Raw genomic sequence first — 19,926 nt, 5'->3', positions numbered from 1 at the left:
GGTAGGTGATTGCCAGAACAGCAATTTCTACCTAAAGTTAGAGAGGATCCAAACCAAAACAAAAACCGAATGAAATCTCTTATTTAATGAAGACCCACGGTTCTGGCAAAGTGAGATCACCTGAACCTGGAAATTAAAATAGGAGTGTTAAATGAGAATAACCAGCAACAAAAGATTTCTTAAAAGGACTACTTAAGGCTTTAAACTTAAGTGGCACATTAAAATTAATTACTTAGCATCATAGTAAGGTAGAAGAACACAAAGCTCTTGAATCAGAAAGATCTGTGTTCAAATTCTGCTTCCCAATGTACTACCTATATGAATATGAACAAATTATGCCATCCCTCTAACATTGTTTCCTTCTCTACAAAACGGGATGAATTAATCACCCTTACCACTGCAGAGTTGTTTAAGGATTGAGACAAAGTTAAGTAATTACCTATCATTGTACCACCTAGTAGATAGCCCTCAATGAAAGCTTCCTTTCCCTTCGTGACTTACCTAACTATACATATCTGAATAGAATTACTACGCTGGACTACAAATACTTCCACAGAAATGAACTGGGAAAGGTTATAAATCCAAGGAGAAGGGATTCTAAGTGGAAATTTCTCTTATTTTCCTTCAGAGGATAACAATGAAAAATTATCTGGAACAGGTTTAAAAAAAAAAGGAAAGGATGCTGGAATAAACCAGTTTGGAGTCTGTTCCTGAAGATATTTGTACTTTAGTCCATCTCTACGCAACACACAGCAGCAGTCTGCATGAACACCTCTCATATTCTCAAAGTCTCCCCAAGGCAACACTAAAACATAAAATGGAGTATGACATCTAGTGATCACAGGGATTATGGTGACAATAGATGTTAATGATGATTCAAAGTAACCAAGTAAAGGATAAATCAGCAACTGTCTGGTAAAACAGAAAGGCATGCCATGTATTTTATTTACAAAGAGTTCCTTCAAAATGTTTCCAACAAATTCGTTTTTGATAAGAAAATATTTGCTAATTATTAATTATCTGCCCCCATCCAATGCAAGATGGAAGTAGTGCTGAACATTAATCTAGAAAATTAAGAATTTTTAAATATATCCATAAGCTTGTATGTTTGACATCATGAAGAAAACCACACTATTCCTAAAATATATTATACTTTATGTCATAAGCAAAGACAGACTATTGCGTGAATAAACCAAACTGTGAATTAACTTGCCATGGCTTTTTTTGAGACACTTTAAAAGTTATTCTTTTTATATTTCATTTACTCTCTTGGGTATCTAAGCTAGAATTTACTTTCAGACCCACTCCTTAAAACTCACTCTTGGGAGCTCTGTGTGGAATTGGGCCCCTCTTCTTCTGGTATTATGTTTTCAAACTGACAGGGATAAGAAAGAAAAACTTATCTGGGAACGAAAATTGGATCCAACATTTAACCTGCCAAAAAGTCTGGCAATGATGACTATATGTATTCTTGCTTAAATAGTCTATTAATCATTGAACAACAACAACAACAAGTGAGAATTTTTTTTTTTTTTTTTTTTTTTTTTTTTAAAGGAGTCTCGCTCTCTCACCCAGGCTGTGTGCAGCAGCGCAATCTCGGCTCATCGCAGCCTCCGCCTCCTGGGTTCAAGCAATTCTCCTGCCTCAGCCTCCCGAGTAGCTGGGATTACAGGCACACACCACCACACCCAGCTAATTTTTGTATTTTTAGTAGAGATGGGATTTCACCATGTTAGCCAGGCTGGTCTTGAACTCCTGACCTCAGGTGATCCACCCTCGACCTCCCACAGTACTGGGATTACAGGCGTGAGCCACCACACCTGGCCTGAGAATATTTTTTCAAGTATGTCATTTAGGTGCAGTGGCTCATGCCTGTAATTCCAGCACTTTGGGAGAGTGAGGCCAGCAGATTCCTTGAAGTTGGGAGTTTGAGACCAACCTGGTCAACATGGTGAAACCCCATCTCTACTAAAAAATACAAAATTAGCCGGGCATGGCGTTGTAGGCCTGTAGTCCCAGCTACTCGGGAGGCTGAGGCAGGGGAATAATTTGAACCCAGAAGGCAGAGGTTACAGTGAGCCAAAGATCCCACCACTGCACTCCAGCCTGGGTGACAGAGTTAAGACCCCGTCTCAAAAAGAAAAAAAATTTACTCTTAGTATCTAAATATTCATTTTCCAATTTAAGGTGTTTTACATAAAACTCGGAATGAAAATCCTTTTGTTTCACTTTATACGTTGAAATTTTCTCAATTAGATGAAGTATAAATGTACATTAATGCAAGAGGAAAATGTCACAATAATTATGAATGCTATTTATGTACAAAAGAAATTAACACTTTTCAAATAGGCAAATAGTGTAATAATATTGAGAGAGTTAGCTAATGAATTTAAGAAGAATATTAAATCCTTTTTCAGACAACAAATAATTATAAAACCTTTAATGAAAAATACAAAGCAGAATAGAAATTTTGTCATAATTTCAATTGTATTCAGTTGCATTACCAGTATTCATTATACTAAACAAAATCATTTCTAAAGACTATATTTAATTTTTATTTTATTCTATGAATTTTTTTCTTCCTTTTCTGAGACTCACTCAAAATCCATGAATCTTCTAAGAGAAAACCTTTTTTGAGGATTCTTCACTTTTTTTGTAGATAAATTAACAGCAGAATGTTATAAACTCTACCACTTTAGAATTTTATGAGGAAAACCTCCAAAGTTATATACAACATAATCATTTTTGCTTGATATTATATACACACACATATATATAAACACAGACACATATAAAGACGTTAGAGGAAGAAAGTTCCTCCACCTATTTTGTATTCCACTAACTTTAGTGGAAAGTGACCCTCAATTTAGTGTCTGTATGTGCATTACAGCAATCACAGGAACAATTTAGCAACAGGCAGCACTGAGAAAATTATCGTTACTGCACTACAATGTCCTACTCTTAAAATAAGATTACTAATATTTCTAAGAATAAATTATAATAACTTCAGGGATAACATTTCATATCTTAACATATGCCAGAGGTTTACTCTATGATGATGATACTGACTTCTGCTGTAGCTTTAACAAATATTTGTTTTCACACTTGGCCATTTGGCAGTCAAAAAAGGGATATTTTGTGCACTAAATGTACAGCCAAAATACTTAGGTAATTCCTATATCAATTCATTATTTAATTCCATTTTCATGTGCTTATACAAAATGTAATTTTAAAAGAGGATCTTATATATTCCAAGGATGTAGAAAACAACTCAAGGATGTAGAAAACAGCCTCCCTTATGGGTCTAACAGGGGATATCACAAAAACTCAACCCCACACAGAAGCACCAGTGATCTAATAACATTTTATTGTTAACTGCCAATAATCAAGAAAAATCCATGCAAGAAAGGTGTTAGTTCTTCTGATCTCTATGCATTTTCAATGAATTCCCTTCACAGGCTGAAAGTTGTACACAATAGAATTGCTTTCTACAGCTAAAAACTTACAGAGCTAAGTTAGCTAGACTTGATTTCATAGTCTCTTAAAATATAAAGATTATTAACATCCTTATACATTAAAATTTTAGTATTTTAAGATTTAGAAAAAGGTATATTTTAAGATTTAGACAAGTGTCACATAAGATGAATTTCTAATTAACTAAGATGAAATTGTCTGTGATTCAGTAATATCCAAAATAAAACACATTTATAAATGCCCAAAATCCCAATCCAGCAACTGATACCAGAAGAACCATCATTATGAAGCAAGGGAAAGACGGCTGAAACTGAATGCCATAGATAGGTTGTGGTTCTCACCCAGGGCTTAGTCATCTTGGACAAGTTATTTGCCCTTCCAAGTCTGTTTCCTAAACTATAAAATGAATATATTAATATCTTCTCTGTCTATATGTACCAAATGAAGTTATAGAAATTATAAACTCTGATATATGTAAAATATTGAGTATCTGAGGGTTCCAAATCTAGGTTATTTTCATACCAACTGTATGAACAGACTGCAATTGATTTTTATGTAGTTTTATGCTTACTTTTAATGTTTACTCTCTTTAGAAACTACTTGGAACTTGGTTATTTATTTATTTGCCACTCAAGAATGCGGGTATGATTTATGAAAGTGTATTAACAGTTATCTGAAGTATTAACGTTAAGCTAGAACTCAAATTACAAATAAAGCAAAACAAAACAAATACAAAATCATAATAGAGAAAGCTTGCTCTTTGCCAAGAATAATAATAATCTGCTGATTATTGTTAGTCACTCAATGACTACTGTCTTGGTTGGTACACATCAGCAGCAGTCAAATAACACCTCCCAGAACCCAACCACCCAAAAAAAGATACTGGGAATAAGAATGTCCTCAGAAAGCTCAACTGTAAAACTAAAACATAAACCAGAACAGAGATTAGGAAGTCAAGCACAGAGGATCAAGTAAAAGATAGGACTAACTAAATTTAAGATACTAACATGCAATGAAAAGAAATATATCTACCAGAAATATGGAGGTGAGTAGTTCAGTCAGCAATGGAAGCAGTGAAAAAGGAAAGGTACAAAACACTATCATGTAAGCATTACCCAGGAGAAAGGATATCCTATAAAGCAGATTGATGTAAGCAACTGCTTGACAAGTATATTATGGAGCTGGGATTATCACTTTATCAGAGCTGATGCCATTTAAAACTTCTAGTCATTTATAATCAACTCCCTTGTTATCTCATGCTGAAATTTGGTTTTCCATTCAGCATTCTACATTGAAAGAATACACTCCCTGATGTAAATTTCTAGTCCTTATTTTACTTAAATAAACTGGCATTCTCTTGTGATGGGGATGTATATGCTCAGATAAGAGTGTGGGCTCTGGAGTCAGGTTACTTTGAGTTCCTACTGAGTGACTTTGTGATCTTGGGAAACTTACCAATCTGTTGTCTGTTTCCTCATCTGTAGAAAAGGGGCCTAATAATAGGACCTATTTCCCAAGGTTGTTGTGAGGATTAAACAATTCATGTAAAGCACTTAAAACTGCACCTGTCATATAGCAAGTGCTAAACAAATGCTAGCCTTGTTATTATTATTATTATTATTTTTTTTTTTTTTGAGACGGAGTCTCGCTCTGTCGCCCAGGCTGGAGTGCTGTGGCGCGATCTCGGCTCACTGCAAGCTCCGCCTCCCGGGTTCACGCCATTCTCCTGCCTCAGCCTCCCGAGTAGCTGGGACTACAGGCGCCCACAACCGCGCCCGGCTAATTTTTTGTATTTTTAGTAGAGACAGGGTTTCACCGTGGTCTCGATCTCCTGACCTTGTGATCCGCCCGCCTCGGCCTCCCAAAGTGCTGGGATTACAGGCGTGAGCCACCGCGCCCGGCCTTGTTATTATTTTTGAACATGAATTAACATTCCTGTGTCTGATTGCTCTGACACTGATCAGTTTCTAAATCTGAAAAATTAAAGCAGGGCCACTGTGTTCCACAACTCCGGGGGCATCAATGCACAAGAGAATAGAGTTTGCCGGCTGCTCTTAACTAAAGGCATTACCTGGTGAACTCAAGGTCACCCATCTGTGAGGTTCTTTTTCGCAGCCAATCTGTCCAGGCGAAAACTTGACTTAATACATAAGAGTCATAAACCTAAATGTCTCTCCTAGTGAGGCAGATCCCCTAGATAAGTGAAGGACACCTTGAGTGGTGAGTTTGCCAAGAAACTATGAGTGATAAGACTGTGGAGGGCAGAGCACAAGTCAAGCCTTAAATGCTTTCAAATACAGATATTTTAAAACACTCTGTCAGGCAAAAACAGTATAGGCAGATTTTAAGCCTGAAGCCCACCAGTGTGCAAACCCTGCAGCACCCTTTCATTCAAACTTTAAAATATTTTAACTTAGAATAAGGTATATCCTGTGACCTATTTTTAACCTTAATTTTTCTTTACTGCTCTGTGACTATCCCTTCTTTTCTTCTCCCTTGGTTTCCAAAAACTTCTGTGCTCTTCTCCATACCTCTTGACATACATACTTGGAGTGGTATCATTCATTTCAACTAACATTTCAATCAGCTAAAAATTCCAGATATTTATATCCAACTCTATCAATGCTAAGAAATACCTCATGAATTTTGCCTGTCTACTTCCTCATTGCCAATGCCTTTGGTTAAGTCCTCATCTGATTTCCAGATGTTTACAATAGATTTGGCTCATTCTATTCTCTCATTGTCCACAGCCAGCCACCAGCAAATCCTATTGGTTCTAACACCAATTAAACCATATCCAGAATCCAACCATTTTCACCTAAACCATCATCATCTGTTACCTAAATTACCACAGCAGTTCCTTTTACTACTCATTTACCGCATTTACCATACTACTCATTTACCATATACCATAGAGGATCCTGTCCCTCCTATGGTCAATCCCCCAGTGGCTCCCAGGTCACTCAAGAGTGAAATCCAAGGTCCACACAATGGCTTACAAGGCCCTATACAATTGCCTATTACCCCTCTAATTTATTCTCTTATTACTCTCCCCCTTGCTCGTTCTTTTCTCTGGCCACATCCCTTGTGTTTTCCTCAATCAAATCAGGCTCATTCCTGGCCCAGGCTTTCTCTACCTTCCACTCCCTTTATTTGGATGCTCTTTCCTCAAATACCTTGGGTCTGGATTGTTATATCAGGGTTCTTTGCTCAAATGTTACTCTTTCACAAGTGCTTCCCTAAACACCCTCCCCACATCCACTTGACTCCCCATCTCCCTTTCTGCTTTATCACCATCTAACACATCTGTTTTTCACATTTATTTTCTGTCTCTCCCAAGAAAACGTAAGTTTCATTACAGCAAGAATTTTGTCTTCATTGCTGTATTCCTAATCCTAGAACAATATGCATTAAGCTTCATGTTTAATGAAAATGACTGAAAAGCTTCCTAACTTGTCTTCCTTCTACTGATTTCCCCTTCTGTAGTCCATGTCTTCCTATCCCCCAGGTAGTATACCAAAAAATGCATCTGATCATTCTCCTGCTTAAAGGACTTTGATGGGATCCCCACATCCTTCAGGGTCTGGCTGCAAATTTAATCCGTTTCCCCATTCCCCAAAATAGTTGTACACTCTCCACATACTAACACTTTTATCATCCCTGAACCTACTTGTGCCATTTCTCCAAGCTTTTTGTGTATCTCTGCATTTACTTGGCCCAAGTTTTATTCATCCTCCAGGTCTAGCTATGCCATGATGTCTCCCAGAAGCCTTCATCTGTACCCCCACAACACTCAGTTCAGGCCTCCATTATAGTACTTGTGCTATAACTATGTATTTACCAATCTGTTTCTGCAACTAGATTATAAGATCCCAGAGAGCAAGTTCATGATGTTGTGTACAGAGTTGTTTTGCCAGTGCTTAACACTATACTTAGCAGAGAGGAAACACTGTAAGTCTTAAGAATGAAAATGTAATAAATGAAATTTTAAAATGAATGAAATAATTTCTTTATGAGAGGTTGGGGGGAAAAAAAGAGTCTTCCTAAGAGTAAGAGTGCTTTCCAACATCAAACCTGAGACCTGATAGGAGTTTTTACATTTGCTAAAGAAAAATTTCCTTTAGTAATTTCAACAATAATTAAATTAGTGGATTCAGGAGTCAAAAAGTTTTGAGTTAATGGCTAGTCAGGAAACGTATTTACTCCACAGAACATACTAATTTACAAACCAGATATTGTGTGAAGCAAAAAGTGTACTCTGATCTGAGAAAAGGCATCTGCAATTTTTTAAACTAAAATTGATTTTTTAAAGAGGGAAGGAAAATTGAAAATGATCTAGTGCAACTACTCCATTTCACAAGTGAAAAAAAATCATGAAAAGGGGAAGAGCTTTAACCAACTTAGATTAGGATCAGAACCAAGGTTTTATTCAAAATGAAGGGCTCTCTCTCAAACATAACACATTACAATTCCAAGCTACTCAAGAATCAAAGCCCAGAACTTATTCCATTACTTTGCTGTGCAAACTTAATGAAGAGGGAAAACAATATCCAAGTAGGAAAATAATATTGCAAGAGTGAAAATAATAATACCTGGGTTCTTATCTAGGTTGTATTTGTGAGTTCTCAGACAATTCACTGAACCTTGTAATACTACCTTAATTAACTACTACATGGGATTAATGTGAGAATCAAATGAAAGCCCTGTTGCAAATGAAAAGTATAATCACCTTTCCATCCTCATCCCTTCAGATTCTCCAGTGCAGTCTCTTAGCAAGTTTTCAATCTATATTGGGGGGGGCGGGGGGGCATAAACCACTTGCAATTCTGACTAGCTGGAGTTTTGTTGTTCTTGTTGTACAGGACACAAGCAGCGAGGGCAGGGTGGGGAGGTTGTTCATATATTATAAATCTCCTCCCAAAGGAGAGTATTATTCATACCACCTATCAATCAAAGACTCTTTGAGACTTACAAGCTCTTAGATGGTTCATGTTAAAAAATTATCTTTTTCCCCAGTACATTCCCTATAAAACCTTTTACCATTAGTATATTTCAGAAAATTCTGTAACAATTACTTGGGTTACATTTATCTTTTCCTACTCTACTACAGATGTGTCCAAAGAAGGGACTCAGTGTTTCGTCTTCAGTTGTTGTTTGTGAATTGTTTTAATTGGGTGAACATCCAGCTGAAATATAAAACTAAGCGGTTGAAGTTGTGCCTGAGAGAACTGAATGAAAGAGAAATGACAAGAGACCAGAATTATACCTCCCTCTGATTTCCCCCAACTCTTTCCTCTCCAAGTCTATTATCTATTTCTAAAGCCCTTTAGAAGCTAGGCTCTAGGCTTATGCAAAAGTCCTCTACTATATTCTACATAGCCACAAATTTATTTACAAATATTTTTATATTAATAACATTTTATAAAATACAATGTTTTAACTCCAGGTGTGAAAATATTTAAAGGAAAGTACACTAAATGGATTTTTTTTAAAGTTATTCATTTGGCAAACAATCTTGTGCAAAATGTTCACTATATAACATGTACAAGGCCAGGCATGGTGGCTCACGCCTGTAATCCCAACACTCTGGGAGACTGAAATGGGAGGATGGCTGGAGCCCAAGAGTTCAAGACCAGCCTGGGCATATAGCAAGACTCTATTCTTTAAAGGAGAAAAAAACTATGCATTCTGTGAATTCCATTTACATTTAGAATCTCATTCTCACATAAACAGTAATATTTTAATTTGTATAAAATCAAAGCAATTGTAAATATAAATCATAGGCTTCGTTTTTTTTCCTGCACACACAATATGCCTTAATTTTTGAAAATGTTATAAAAGGAGTATCCTTGACTGGGTGCAGTGGCTCACGCCTGTAATCCCAGAACTTCGGGAGGCCAAGGATGGTGGATCATTTGAGGTCAGGAGTTCAAGACCAGCCTGCCCAACATGGTGAAACGCGGTCTCTACTAAAAATACAAAAACTTAGCCAGGTGTGGTGGCGGGTGCCCATATTCCCAGCTACTAGGCAGGCTGAGGCAGGAGAATGGCCTGAACCTGGGAGGCAGAGCTTGCAGTGAGCCAAGATCACCCCACTGCACTCTAGCCTGAGCAACACAGCGAGACTCTGTCTCAAAAAAACTAAAAATAAAAAATAGTAATAATCCTTGAGACAAAGCCTAGCTCCATACACCAAGTTTCATATCTTTTTCTCCACTTAATTCACAGAAACTTTTATAACAGCATAAAATAGCTATAACATGGCAAGATACAGTATTTTGGGACCCCGCAGATTAGTCTATTTTTTCCCCAAATTTCTTAAGAATTATCCAGGGAGCCTATGAAAAATACTCTAGAGATTCTGATTCAGTTGTTTTGGGCAGAACAAAAATTTACTCCCCAAAGTGATTCTGATGATTAACTAACATTGGGAAACACTGATCAAGTACAGCAGTTCTCAATTTGGCACATATTACAATTTCCTGGGGAGCTTTTAGAACTCTTAAAACCCAGGCGGAGGTCCAGACCAACAGAAATAGCAGCAATACTTAAAAAAAAAAGTTCCCCAGGGAAGGTTAGAACCATCGATCTGATCTTGGAGAATTTCTCCTGACTTCTAGTTCACTTTGTTTTTGATGTAGTTGTTTTGTTTTTCATGTGGGTTGACAAAAAAGTGTGAAAAAAAAATAAACCATCTCTTTCACCTCAGAACCAAGATGCCACTTAACAATGGCTAAGTTAAAGTGGAGCTATCTTTTTGCTTCAGAAATCGCTGGAAAATACTCTTAGTCCTAATTTTAAATAAAATAGACTAATCTTTAGCTCCTACTACCAAGCTATTAACATATCTTACAAATAATTATTTAAGGTTTTCTTTTTAACCTCTAAATCAGTATTTTAAAATTTCAAGCTATTTAAAAGGTCTGTCATCACAGTTCCTTACCAGCAAAATTATTTTGATACTTGAATTTGATGACATGGTTTTTTCATGATGTACAATACATAACTCCATATATTGAAGTTACATTGTGCACTAAGAGAGGGAAACAGATTTCCTTCTTCCATATAAAAAAAGGATTTTCGCTCCATTAGCAAAACCCCATCATTGGTTTGTCCATAGATACTCAAGAGTGGGAAACTTCTCAAGGTATTAGTCAACCCATTCTAAGAACATTCTTTTTAATAAAAAAGATAACGTTAAAAAAATCATTAAAAATATGCCAAGTGCAAGCTTATCATTTTTAAGAGTGCATTTTACTTTCTAAAAATCATTATACCTTTCATCGACGTGCCGTCTGGCTGTGCCGTCTGGCAATCCACTTTTATTATTACAATACTGAAGTTGTTGAAATATCACTTTTATCCCTCTCAAGATTGCTAGGCATTTAGATATTTCAAATTTCAGCAGTGTCTGTGATTTTTCCTTCTGGGTTTTAAAAACGGGTTTAGGATGCTTTACCAAGCAGATCACATTACTACAGATCAAACTTCAGCAATGTATATAGTCTACAGTAAAATGTATATTTTTGATTACTTCTATTCACAAAGTAGTAACTGTGAGGTTCTAAATTTTCAAATTAATATTCTAAGTAAGAATCAGATGCAATGGATTTTGTTTCATTAAGTTTAATGAAAGCCCCCCTTTCTCATTATTAAAGATATATACGAACGAAAATTTGAATTATAACCAAAATTTAAGTATACTACAGTATACTTTGTAAATGTCCCCAAACTTGAGTGGAATCCAGAATGTGCCTCTTAAGGCACAGAGCAAAAAATAAAAAATCAGAATCTCAATTAAACATTCAAGTGATACACACCATCTAGAAAATTGGGCAAGCCTGAATAATCGATGGAGTTTTTCCGTTAGGGTAAAACTATGCTACACTAAGTTTCTGCAAAGCCTATTTTGTGTTAACATACTGAACTTGAAACTTGCCATCTCAAATTCCAAGGGGTAAGACTGTATACAACAGATGGCCTTTTGGTGCTGCTTAAAACTTCCCTGAAAACCAAACATGTTTATTTTTTAGAGGTGTTCTCGGCTCTCGGGAAGTAGTCAAATATTAAAACACCCGTTCCTGAAAATTCCTGGCTGGTCCTATCTGGCCGGGAGCACCGACCCCTGGACGGGAAGAGGCAGGACCGCAGCACCGAGCCGGGACGCTGAGAGCCGCCCGGCGCACACGGAGCCCGCCCGGGGGCGGGGGGCTCGCACGTGCCCAGCCGGGGGCGGGGCCGGCGCCGGCGAGCAGCGACCCCGGCTCGGGGAGGCGGGCGCGGCCGGGCCGACCTCCCCCGCGGCCGCGATCCAGCAGTTTACATAAGGGTGCGCGTCATGGAACTGACGGAGCCACACAGAGACGTCTAGGTCATGCAGGAGGCGCCCGGCCCCGGCCCGCTCCCGCCGCCCCAGACCCCTCCTCTCATCCGACAGAAAGACAGACAAGAAGGGTTCCCGACCTGTCGTGCCCTGCATGTTCAGAGTCTGTCATGTTTGGTCAAGAACGGGGCGGGGCTGGAGGGCAGGTCTGCGAGGCCGGCGGCGACGGGGCGCGGGGAAGACCCCTGCGCCGCCTGCGGGAACCTGCTCCCGGCCGCCGCCGACAGGTGACGAAGTGGTAAAAACTCACGGTTACTAGTGAGCGACACAGACACAGACTTTCCAGTCTATTAACAACCACGCCAGAGAGGTGGGGCTCTAACTGCAAACACTGGGCAACGGCCCCGCGCTGCCGGCGCTGCCGCTCTAGTCTCTATTCGCCGCCGGTGGCTGTGGCGTGGGAGCGGGCGGGCGGCGTGCAGCGACGCGGGGATTTGGACAGTGGCCGTAACGGTGATTTCTCCTCACCAACATGGCGGCACCCGAAACAGGCGGCTCGAGAAAATGGCGCCGGCCGCAACACCTTGCCCGGGACTAAAGGGCAAGAGAGATTCCTCCGCGAGCCGCGGCCCTTGCCCAGCCCGCCGGGGCCGAGCGCGTTGACCATTGGAGGAGACTGCCCGTCAATCACCTGCAGGGGCGGGTCTTCGCCCTTCTCCGTGCGGCGGCGGAGGCGGCAGCCTAGTGGCGGGGCCGGGCGGCGAGAGACGTGGCCGGATGGCTCTTCGAGTGTCTGCAGGAGGGGGAGGCGGCCCACGGGACCAACGAGGGCCACCAGTGCCTCAGTTCCCGGCCCAGTGCGGGCCGCGGTTTTTCCTGCCAGAGGCCCGCCGCCTGAGGAGTTCCAGACGCACCAAGCAAACGGGCCCCAAAACCATTAGCCGAGGCGGGCAGGGGTGGGATAACAAAGAACAAGGCGGCTGTAGAGTCCTTGAAATTTTTTGTTAAAACCTTTGTTCTTGCAATAATAGGGAAATGCGGTTTATCCTTCACAGTTGTAGCAGGTTTTTGTAACGTTTAGTGCTCAGAATCGTGTTTTAAGGAAAACAGCTCGCCCATGCAATTTTTTTTTATATTTAGTGCTAAATTTACCCGTTATTACTTGAAATAGGAATAGCTATTGAAATAATTATATAAACGTTACTTTATTTCGTAATGTTAACGTAAAATGTATGCGAGTATTTTAGAAATAACCGTTAGGCATGGTTTTTTTTTGGGGGGGGGCAGATGGAGTCTCGCTCTGTCACCCAGGCTGGAGTGTGGTGGTGGCGCTCTCCCCTCACTGCAACCTCTGCCTCCTGGGTTCAAGCAGTTTCCCTGCCTGAGCCTCCGTAGTAGCTGGGACTACAGGCACGCGCCACCACGACTGGCTAATTTTTGTATTTTTAGTAGAGATGAGGTTTCCCTATTTTGGCCAGGCTGGTCTCGAACTCCTGACCTCAGGTGATCTGCCTGCCTGGGTGTCCCAAAGTGCTGGGGTTACAGCCGTGAGCCACTGCGCACGGCTATGCATGACTTTTTTTTTTACACTTATGAACGTGACCTTACATTTTTAAATGACAAGTCAGTGTTTTGGCCCATTTAATATATTAAATGTCCTGAAGGAAAGTTCCTTGCTTTATACTACAATAGACTTAATAATTAATCCAAATATCTGACTTAATTTGTCTTTCCTTAATAATGCATTTTGCTAATGCATAAATGGAATGCATTCAGAAACAATTGCAATGAGTGGATTAAATTAGAAATGTAAAGTTTTTGATATTAACATATACATTGAAAATAAAGGCCGGACATGGTGGCTCACGCATGTAATCCCAGCACTTTGGGACACCGAGGCGGGCGGATGACCTGAGGTCGGGAGTTCGAGACCCGCCTGACCAACATGGAGAAACCCCGTCTCCACTAAAGATACAAAATTAGCTGGGCTTGGTGGTGCATGCCTGTAATCCCAGCTAATCGGGAGGTTGAGGCAAGAGAATCGCTTGAACCTGGGAGGAGGAGGTTGCAGTGAGCCGAGGTCCAGTCATTGCGCTCCAGCAACAAGAGTGAAACTCCATCTTAAAAAAAAAAAAAAAAAAAAGGTCGCGCTTTGTTTTTTTCTTTTTTTTTTTTTTTTTAGTTGAATACAGCCAGTGACAAGACCTGTACTTACAGCCACATTTTGCCATAATATGTTTCTAGGAAGCTTTCAAAAGATAGATCTGAAGAAACTGTATTAGCATTTGGAGTTACATTAAAATCTCAGGACTTTGGTTTTATTGTAACTGTTTTAGTTAATTTAGGCCTTTCTGCAGCTCATTTGGGTAGCCGATTTCTTGAAGTTATCCAAAGGCCCTTGTGGTAAACAGTTGCTGTTCTTTCTTGCACTTCTGTTTTCCCTGTCCCCTGTATCTGGAGGTCTGAGAATTTCTTTCAAACTTTCATTAAGGTGTTTGGTTTGTGATGGTGTAGGACAGTGCAGTTCTCTCTGGATGAAAAGCCTCCTTTTCTAATTGTTGGCATGTGCCACTTAAGTTTGATGATAAAATTTGTCATCAGGCCTTGGTCTTTTTCTCTAGGTAACAAAGGGGAGGTGTGTGTGGGTGAGCTTTGAGGGGCAGTGCTCTTTTGAGGCTGTGGGTTTGTAGAATCTAGAAGTGCTTAGACATCTGTGACACCTTGTCTTTAATTGCCTCAGGGAGCAATGTAGGTATCAAAGAGATTACACTAATTTTAAACCTAACGGATTTTACCTAATAATGACATATGGATCATGAGAACCACAGAATTCTTGTTACTTAATGACCTTGTCAAAACCTCAGCAAAAAGAGACCACCAGACTGTAGTGAGGCTTGTAGCAGCATAAGGTCGTGTTCCTAGGATGACTACAGATCTCTCCCCAGGCCTCTCAGTTAAATGTCTCCCAGAGAAAACTCAACACTGCCCACCTGGCCGTAGGCCCTTGACCCCCTTTCTTGGAGCATTTACAAAAAAAAGAGCTTACAATTGTGAGTCCTTCCTCTGTCCCCTTGACATGTATGTGTTCTCTCCTACAATTCAGGAGTATCTAAGGACCTGAAAGCCATTCCTTTGAAGTTTAATCATCTGGAAGGTTACTGTCTCCCATTCTTGGTGGGAGGGTAGAATCCTGACTTCAGTGATAATCGCCGGCTAGCTGACACAGCTGGTCTAATCACTTTTATACTGACTGACTTTGAAATTTTTTGCATGCATTCCGGCTCTTTCACCCTCCCTTATTCTCTCTGTAAGCTGCTCAATTACCTCTACATTGAAATGGAACGCTGCTCTTTCCCCTACTGTTAGTAATTACTGAATAAAATTGTTTTTCACCACTTTAATGTCCAGTTTTATTTATCTTTGACAACCTTCCCCACCCCCTACGCACACAAAAATTGTAATGGACATAAAGGTACCAACACTTTATTTTGCTAAATAAATTAAACATATTAAACATCTTATGGTTATTTCATAAAAGACATTTTAACATCAAAAAAGTAGAAAGGATATCATTATTTTTGTTTCTTGGTTTTTGTTGTTGTTTGTTTGTTTTTTTTGAGACAGAGTTTCACGTTGTCACCGGCTGGAGTGTAGTGGCACCATCTCAGCTCACTGCAACCTCTGCCTTCTGGGTTCAAGCAATTCTCATGCCTCAGCCTCTGAGTAGTAGCTAGGATTACAGGCACGCACCATCATGCTCGCTAATTTTCGTATTTTTAATAGAGATGGTGGTTTCTGCCATGTTGGCCAAGCTGGTTTCTATCTCCTGACCTTGAGTGATTCATCCGCCTCGGCCTCCCAAAGTGCTGGGATTACAGGCATGAGCCACTGTGCCTGGCCAAGGATATACTTTAAAAAGCCAATTAATCCACCCTGAATTCCTTTACATTTAGTGTAAGAAAAATTCCTTTTATTGCCCGCGTTTTGTCCCAGATGGTAAGAATAAGCCCTGGTATCCCAAGGCTCCCAATATTGGCACAAATTACAGTGCAACAAAGTGACACAGGAGCTGCGGACCACTAGACATTCAGAGACTGGTCAGGCTTGGGACAAAGACATCTCCTAGGTGATCATCCTAGCTGGAGGATTAGGGGGACTTTTCCCCATCCTTCCTGGTAGCTTATACAAACCCTAAATGTGTATGTGGCCCTAGGCAGGGGGAGGGAGCCCCAGTTACAACTATTTTCTGCCTACCTACCAAAATAGGGGCTTAGAGGCAGAATTAATTTGGCAGGAATAATTCCCTGTACAGTACACATTGAGGTTACGAATGAATACTTGCGTTATTCACTGGAAAGTTTTTTAACACACACACATACCCTAAAAATACAAGCATCTGAACAGTAGCCATGTCTTTGAAAAGATGCTTTTATTTTATTTTAAAATAGAGTCTCACTCTGTCACCCAGGCGGAGTGCAGTGGCATGATCTCGGCTCACTGCAACCTCCACCTCCTGAGCTCAAGTGATTCTCCTGTCTCAGCCTCCTGAGTAGCTGGGCCTACAGGCGTACACCACCACACCTGGCTAATTTTTGTATTTTGTAGAGACGGGGTTTCACCATGTTGGCCAGGCTGGTCTCTAACTCCTGACCTCAGATGATCCACCCGCTTGGGCCTTCCAAAGTGCTGGGATAACAGGTGTGAACCACAGCACCTGGCCTGAAAAAGTATTTTTAAAATGTTGCCTCCAATTCTTTTGTAGCTCGTAAGCACGATGATTAGATTTTCAAAAGCACGTGTGAGATGTGCCACCTCAAGCCTTGTTATGACCTCAGCACATCCAGATGTGCTGGAGTGCAGTGGCACAACTATAGTGTTTAGTGGTCTGTGACACCTTGTCTTTAATTGCCTCAGTTAAGGAGGAGTGCATGTATTGCCGATATCACACTAGATAATACAAGAACTAGAACTGCAGCCTTCTACCTCAGCCACCACCATCACCTGCTGTCCATACCCCCCACATATCCCCACCGCCCCAAGTAGCTGGGACCACTGGTACACTCTATCATATCTGGCTTATTTTTTGTAGAGGCGAGGTCTTACTCTGTGCCCAGGCTGGCTAATTTATTTGTATTTTTGTAGAGACAGGGTCTCACTGTGTTATTTAGGACTCATTTCTCTTCATACAATTTTGTAAGTTTTTCCTATGTCTTTATTTTTGTAGAGACAGGGGTTCACTGTGTTGCCCAGGCTGGTCTTGAACTCCCAGCCTCAAGCAATCCTCCAGCCTCAGCCTTCCAAAGTGCTAGCAATACAGGATTGAGCCACCACACATGGCCTTAAGTTTTAATATACAGTTTAGAAGTAGTCATTTAGAATTTCTAATTTGCTACAACATTTAGAGTTATCAAGTTCCATAAAGAAAACGAGATTTTTATCAGCATTGCCTTGAATCGATAGACCAATTTTGAAAGAACTGACAATTGCTTAGTTATGTCTTACATTTTATGAATATGTAATATCTCTCCATTTATTTAGGACTCCTATCTCTTAATACAATGTTGAAATTTTTCCTATGTGTCTTTCATTTATATAAATATCTTGCATCTTTTATAGATTTATTCTTAAGTATTTTGTATTTGTATTTGTTTTCTGTTGCTGCATAACAAGTTACCACACACCTAGTGTTTTATTTCTTCCTTTCCAATCCTTAGACTCCAGTTTCTTTTTCTGCCCTGGCTAGGATCTCCAGCACTAGGACATTCAATCCTGTGTTAAATAGAAGTGGTTTTATTGGATATCCTTGTCTTGTTTCCCCAGATGACTATAAAGTTTTCCCATTTAGGGTGATATCTGGAGATTTTATATACAGTTGTCCCTCAGCATACATGGGGGATTGGTACAAAGACCCCTGCATGTACCAAAATCCATGCATATTATATGAAACTCTATTGGCAACTCTACTATATGAAAAGTGGGTCCTTTATATACGCTGCTTTCTGCACCCCTATGCTACTCCCAAGTCTGGTTGAAACAAATTCTCATATAAGTGAATCCTTGGTTTTTTCCCCTAAGAATTTACCTTTTACTATAGGTCATAATTTTTCACTCTTATTTTTATTGTCTCTTTCATCAATTTCACTCAATCATATTATATCTTTATTCCTGCTTTCTTTTTGGTTATTTTATTTTTAACTTCTTCATTCATTAATTTTGATGCATCTTTTCTATTATAAGTATTTATGGCTATAAATTTCTCTTGAAGAACTCCTTTAGCTGAATCCTATAAGTTTTAACATGTGGTATTTTTATTTTCGTTCAGTTATTTTACAATTTTTATTATAATTTATTCTTTAACCTATGAGTTACTTAGAAGTGTTCTAGCTTCACATTAGAGGTACTTCTAGCTTCACTGCCATGAGGTCATAAGTTTTGGTCTGTATAACACCCATTCTTTACAATTTTGAGGTTTTGTGTATAAGATTCATTTTTGTAAATGTTCCATTTGGGCTTTAAAAATGTAAATTCTCTCATTGTTAAATGCAGAACTCTATATATGTCCAGTAGGTCAAGATTATTCATTGTAAAGTTCTTATTTTCTATATCCTTGCAGATTTTTCTTCGTCTGTTTGATAAAACAATCAAGTAAAGTAATTTAAATCCCTCACAATGATGTATTTCTCCACTTCTTTTACAGTTATATCACATAGTCTTCATTTATTACAAGGACATTGTACATAAGTGTCTAAAGTTGTTTTCCCTTCCTAGTAAGTTATTTAGTAACTTTCTCCTTTTCTAATGATGCTGTTTTTCCTAAAGTCTTTTAAATCTTTTTTTAATATTCATATAGCTATAAAATCTTTCTTAGTTTCTGTCTAATGAGCCTTTTTTTTTTTCCATTGTTCTTTTAGCATTTCACAAGCTCAAGGCTCTGTACTACCCTGATTTTTGTCTGGAGGACACCAATATAAAATGTGGGTCACTGTCTGTCCAAGGCAGTGGTGAGGGAAACTAGGGTACAACTGGAACTGTTTCTTTTCTAATTTCTCCTCTCACAACCTTCCCAAGCTGCTTCCTGCCCCAGGCCCAAGACACCAACTGTTATGGTTTCAGTGTGACCCCCAAAATTCATGTGTTGGGAACTTAATCCTCAATGCAACAGTATTGAAAGGCGGGCCAAATGGGAGGTGCAGAGGTCATGAGGGGTTTGCCCTCATGAATGGATTCATGCTGCCAAAAAAAGGGCTTGCAGGAGTTGTTTCTCTCTCTTCTGCAGTTGCACCATGTGAGGACATGGTGCTCTTCCCTTTCTTGCCCTTCCATCTTCCACCAGTGGGGACACAACAAGAAGGCCCTCACCAGGCCACATGGCAGTGCCTTGATCTTGGACTTCCCAGCCTCCAGAACTGTTGTTCAGAATTGTTGTTTCTAAGTCAACTAGTCTCAGGTATTTTGTTATAGCAGCACAAAACATACTAAGACACCAACCCATAGACATCAGTTTAAAACAGCACCTAGTCCCACAAACTCCACCATCACTATTGCATCTCCAGACATTTTTCACAAATTTCTCTGTTACTTGTTACTTTGTTAACATTTTATCATATTTATTACACTATTAGCTATCTATTCTTTCCTTTATCCATCCATCAGCCGATTGTATCCTTAGACACAGTTCAAAGTAAGTTGCAGACTTCACTGGTTTTAGCCTGTTTGGGCCACCATAACAAATTTTCATAGACTGGTGGTTTATAAACAACAGAAATTTATTTCTCACAGTTCTTGAGGCTAGAAAGTACAAGATCGAGGTGCCAGAAGATTTGGTCTGCTTCCTGATTCACAGATGGCTGTCTTCTCACTGCGTCTTTACATGGTGGAATCGGCAAGGGAACCCTCTGGGTTCTCTTTTATGGGGCACTAATCTCATTCAAGAGGGCTCCAACCTCATGACCTAATCACCACCCAGAGGCCTCATCTTCAAATACCATCACATTGGGGATTACGTTTCAACGTATGGAATTTCAAATTTTCAACATAAATTTGGGGGGAACACAAACATTCCATTTATAGCACCTTCTGAACACTTCAGCATACAAATCATTAATTAGAATGTAATATTTTTTACACTA

At 39.7% G+C, this 19,926-nt stretch overlaps 1 protein-coding gene and 1 pseudogene across 1 annotated transcript in view; one reads left to right on the top strand and one right to left on the bottom strand.

Annotated features, from left to right (window-relative positions):
• Positions 1–12,366, bottom strand: part of ZC3H6 (zinc finger CCCH-type containing 6) — a 57,966-nt gene extending 45,600 nt beyond the window's left edge. The window contains exon 1 of the mRNA XM_001087547.5: positions 11,938–12,366. Coding sequence (XP_001087547.3) covers positions 11,938–11,969 — 32 coding nt within the window. The 5' untranslated portion in view covers positions 11,970–12,366. The remainder of the gene's footprint in view (positions 1–11,937) is intronic.
• Positions 12,367–16,547: 4,181 nt separating this feature from the next.
• On the top strand, positions 16,548–16,644 carry LOC114672053 (small nucleolar RNA U13; annotated as a pseudogene).
• Positions 16,645–19,926: the final 3,282 nt, after the last annotated feature.

This window comes from Macaca mulatta, chromosome 13 (assembly GCF_049350105.2).
Source record: "Macaca mulatta isolate MMU2019108-1 chromosome 13, T2T-MMU8v2.0, whole genome shotgun sequence".
Taxonomy (NCBI): domain Eukaryota; kingdom Metazoa; phylum Chordata; class Mammalia; order Primates; family Cercopithecidae; genus Macaca; species Macaca mulatta.
Note: the sequence above shows the minus strand (reverse complement) of the source record. Positions and strands in the feature narration are given on the sequence as shown.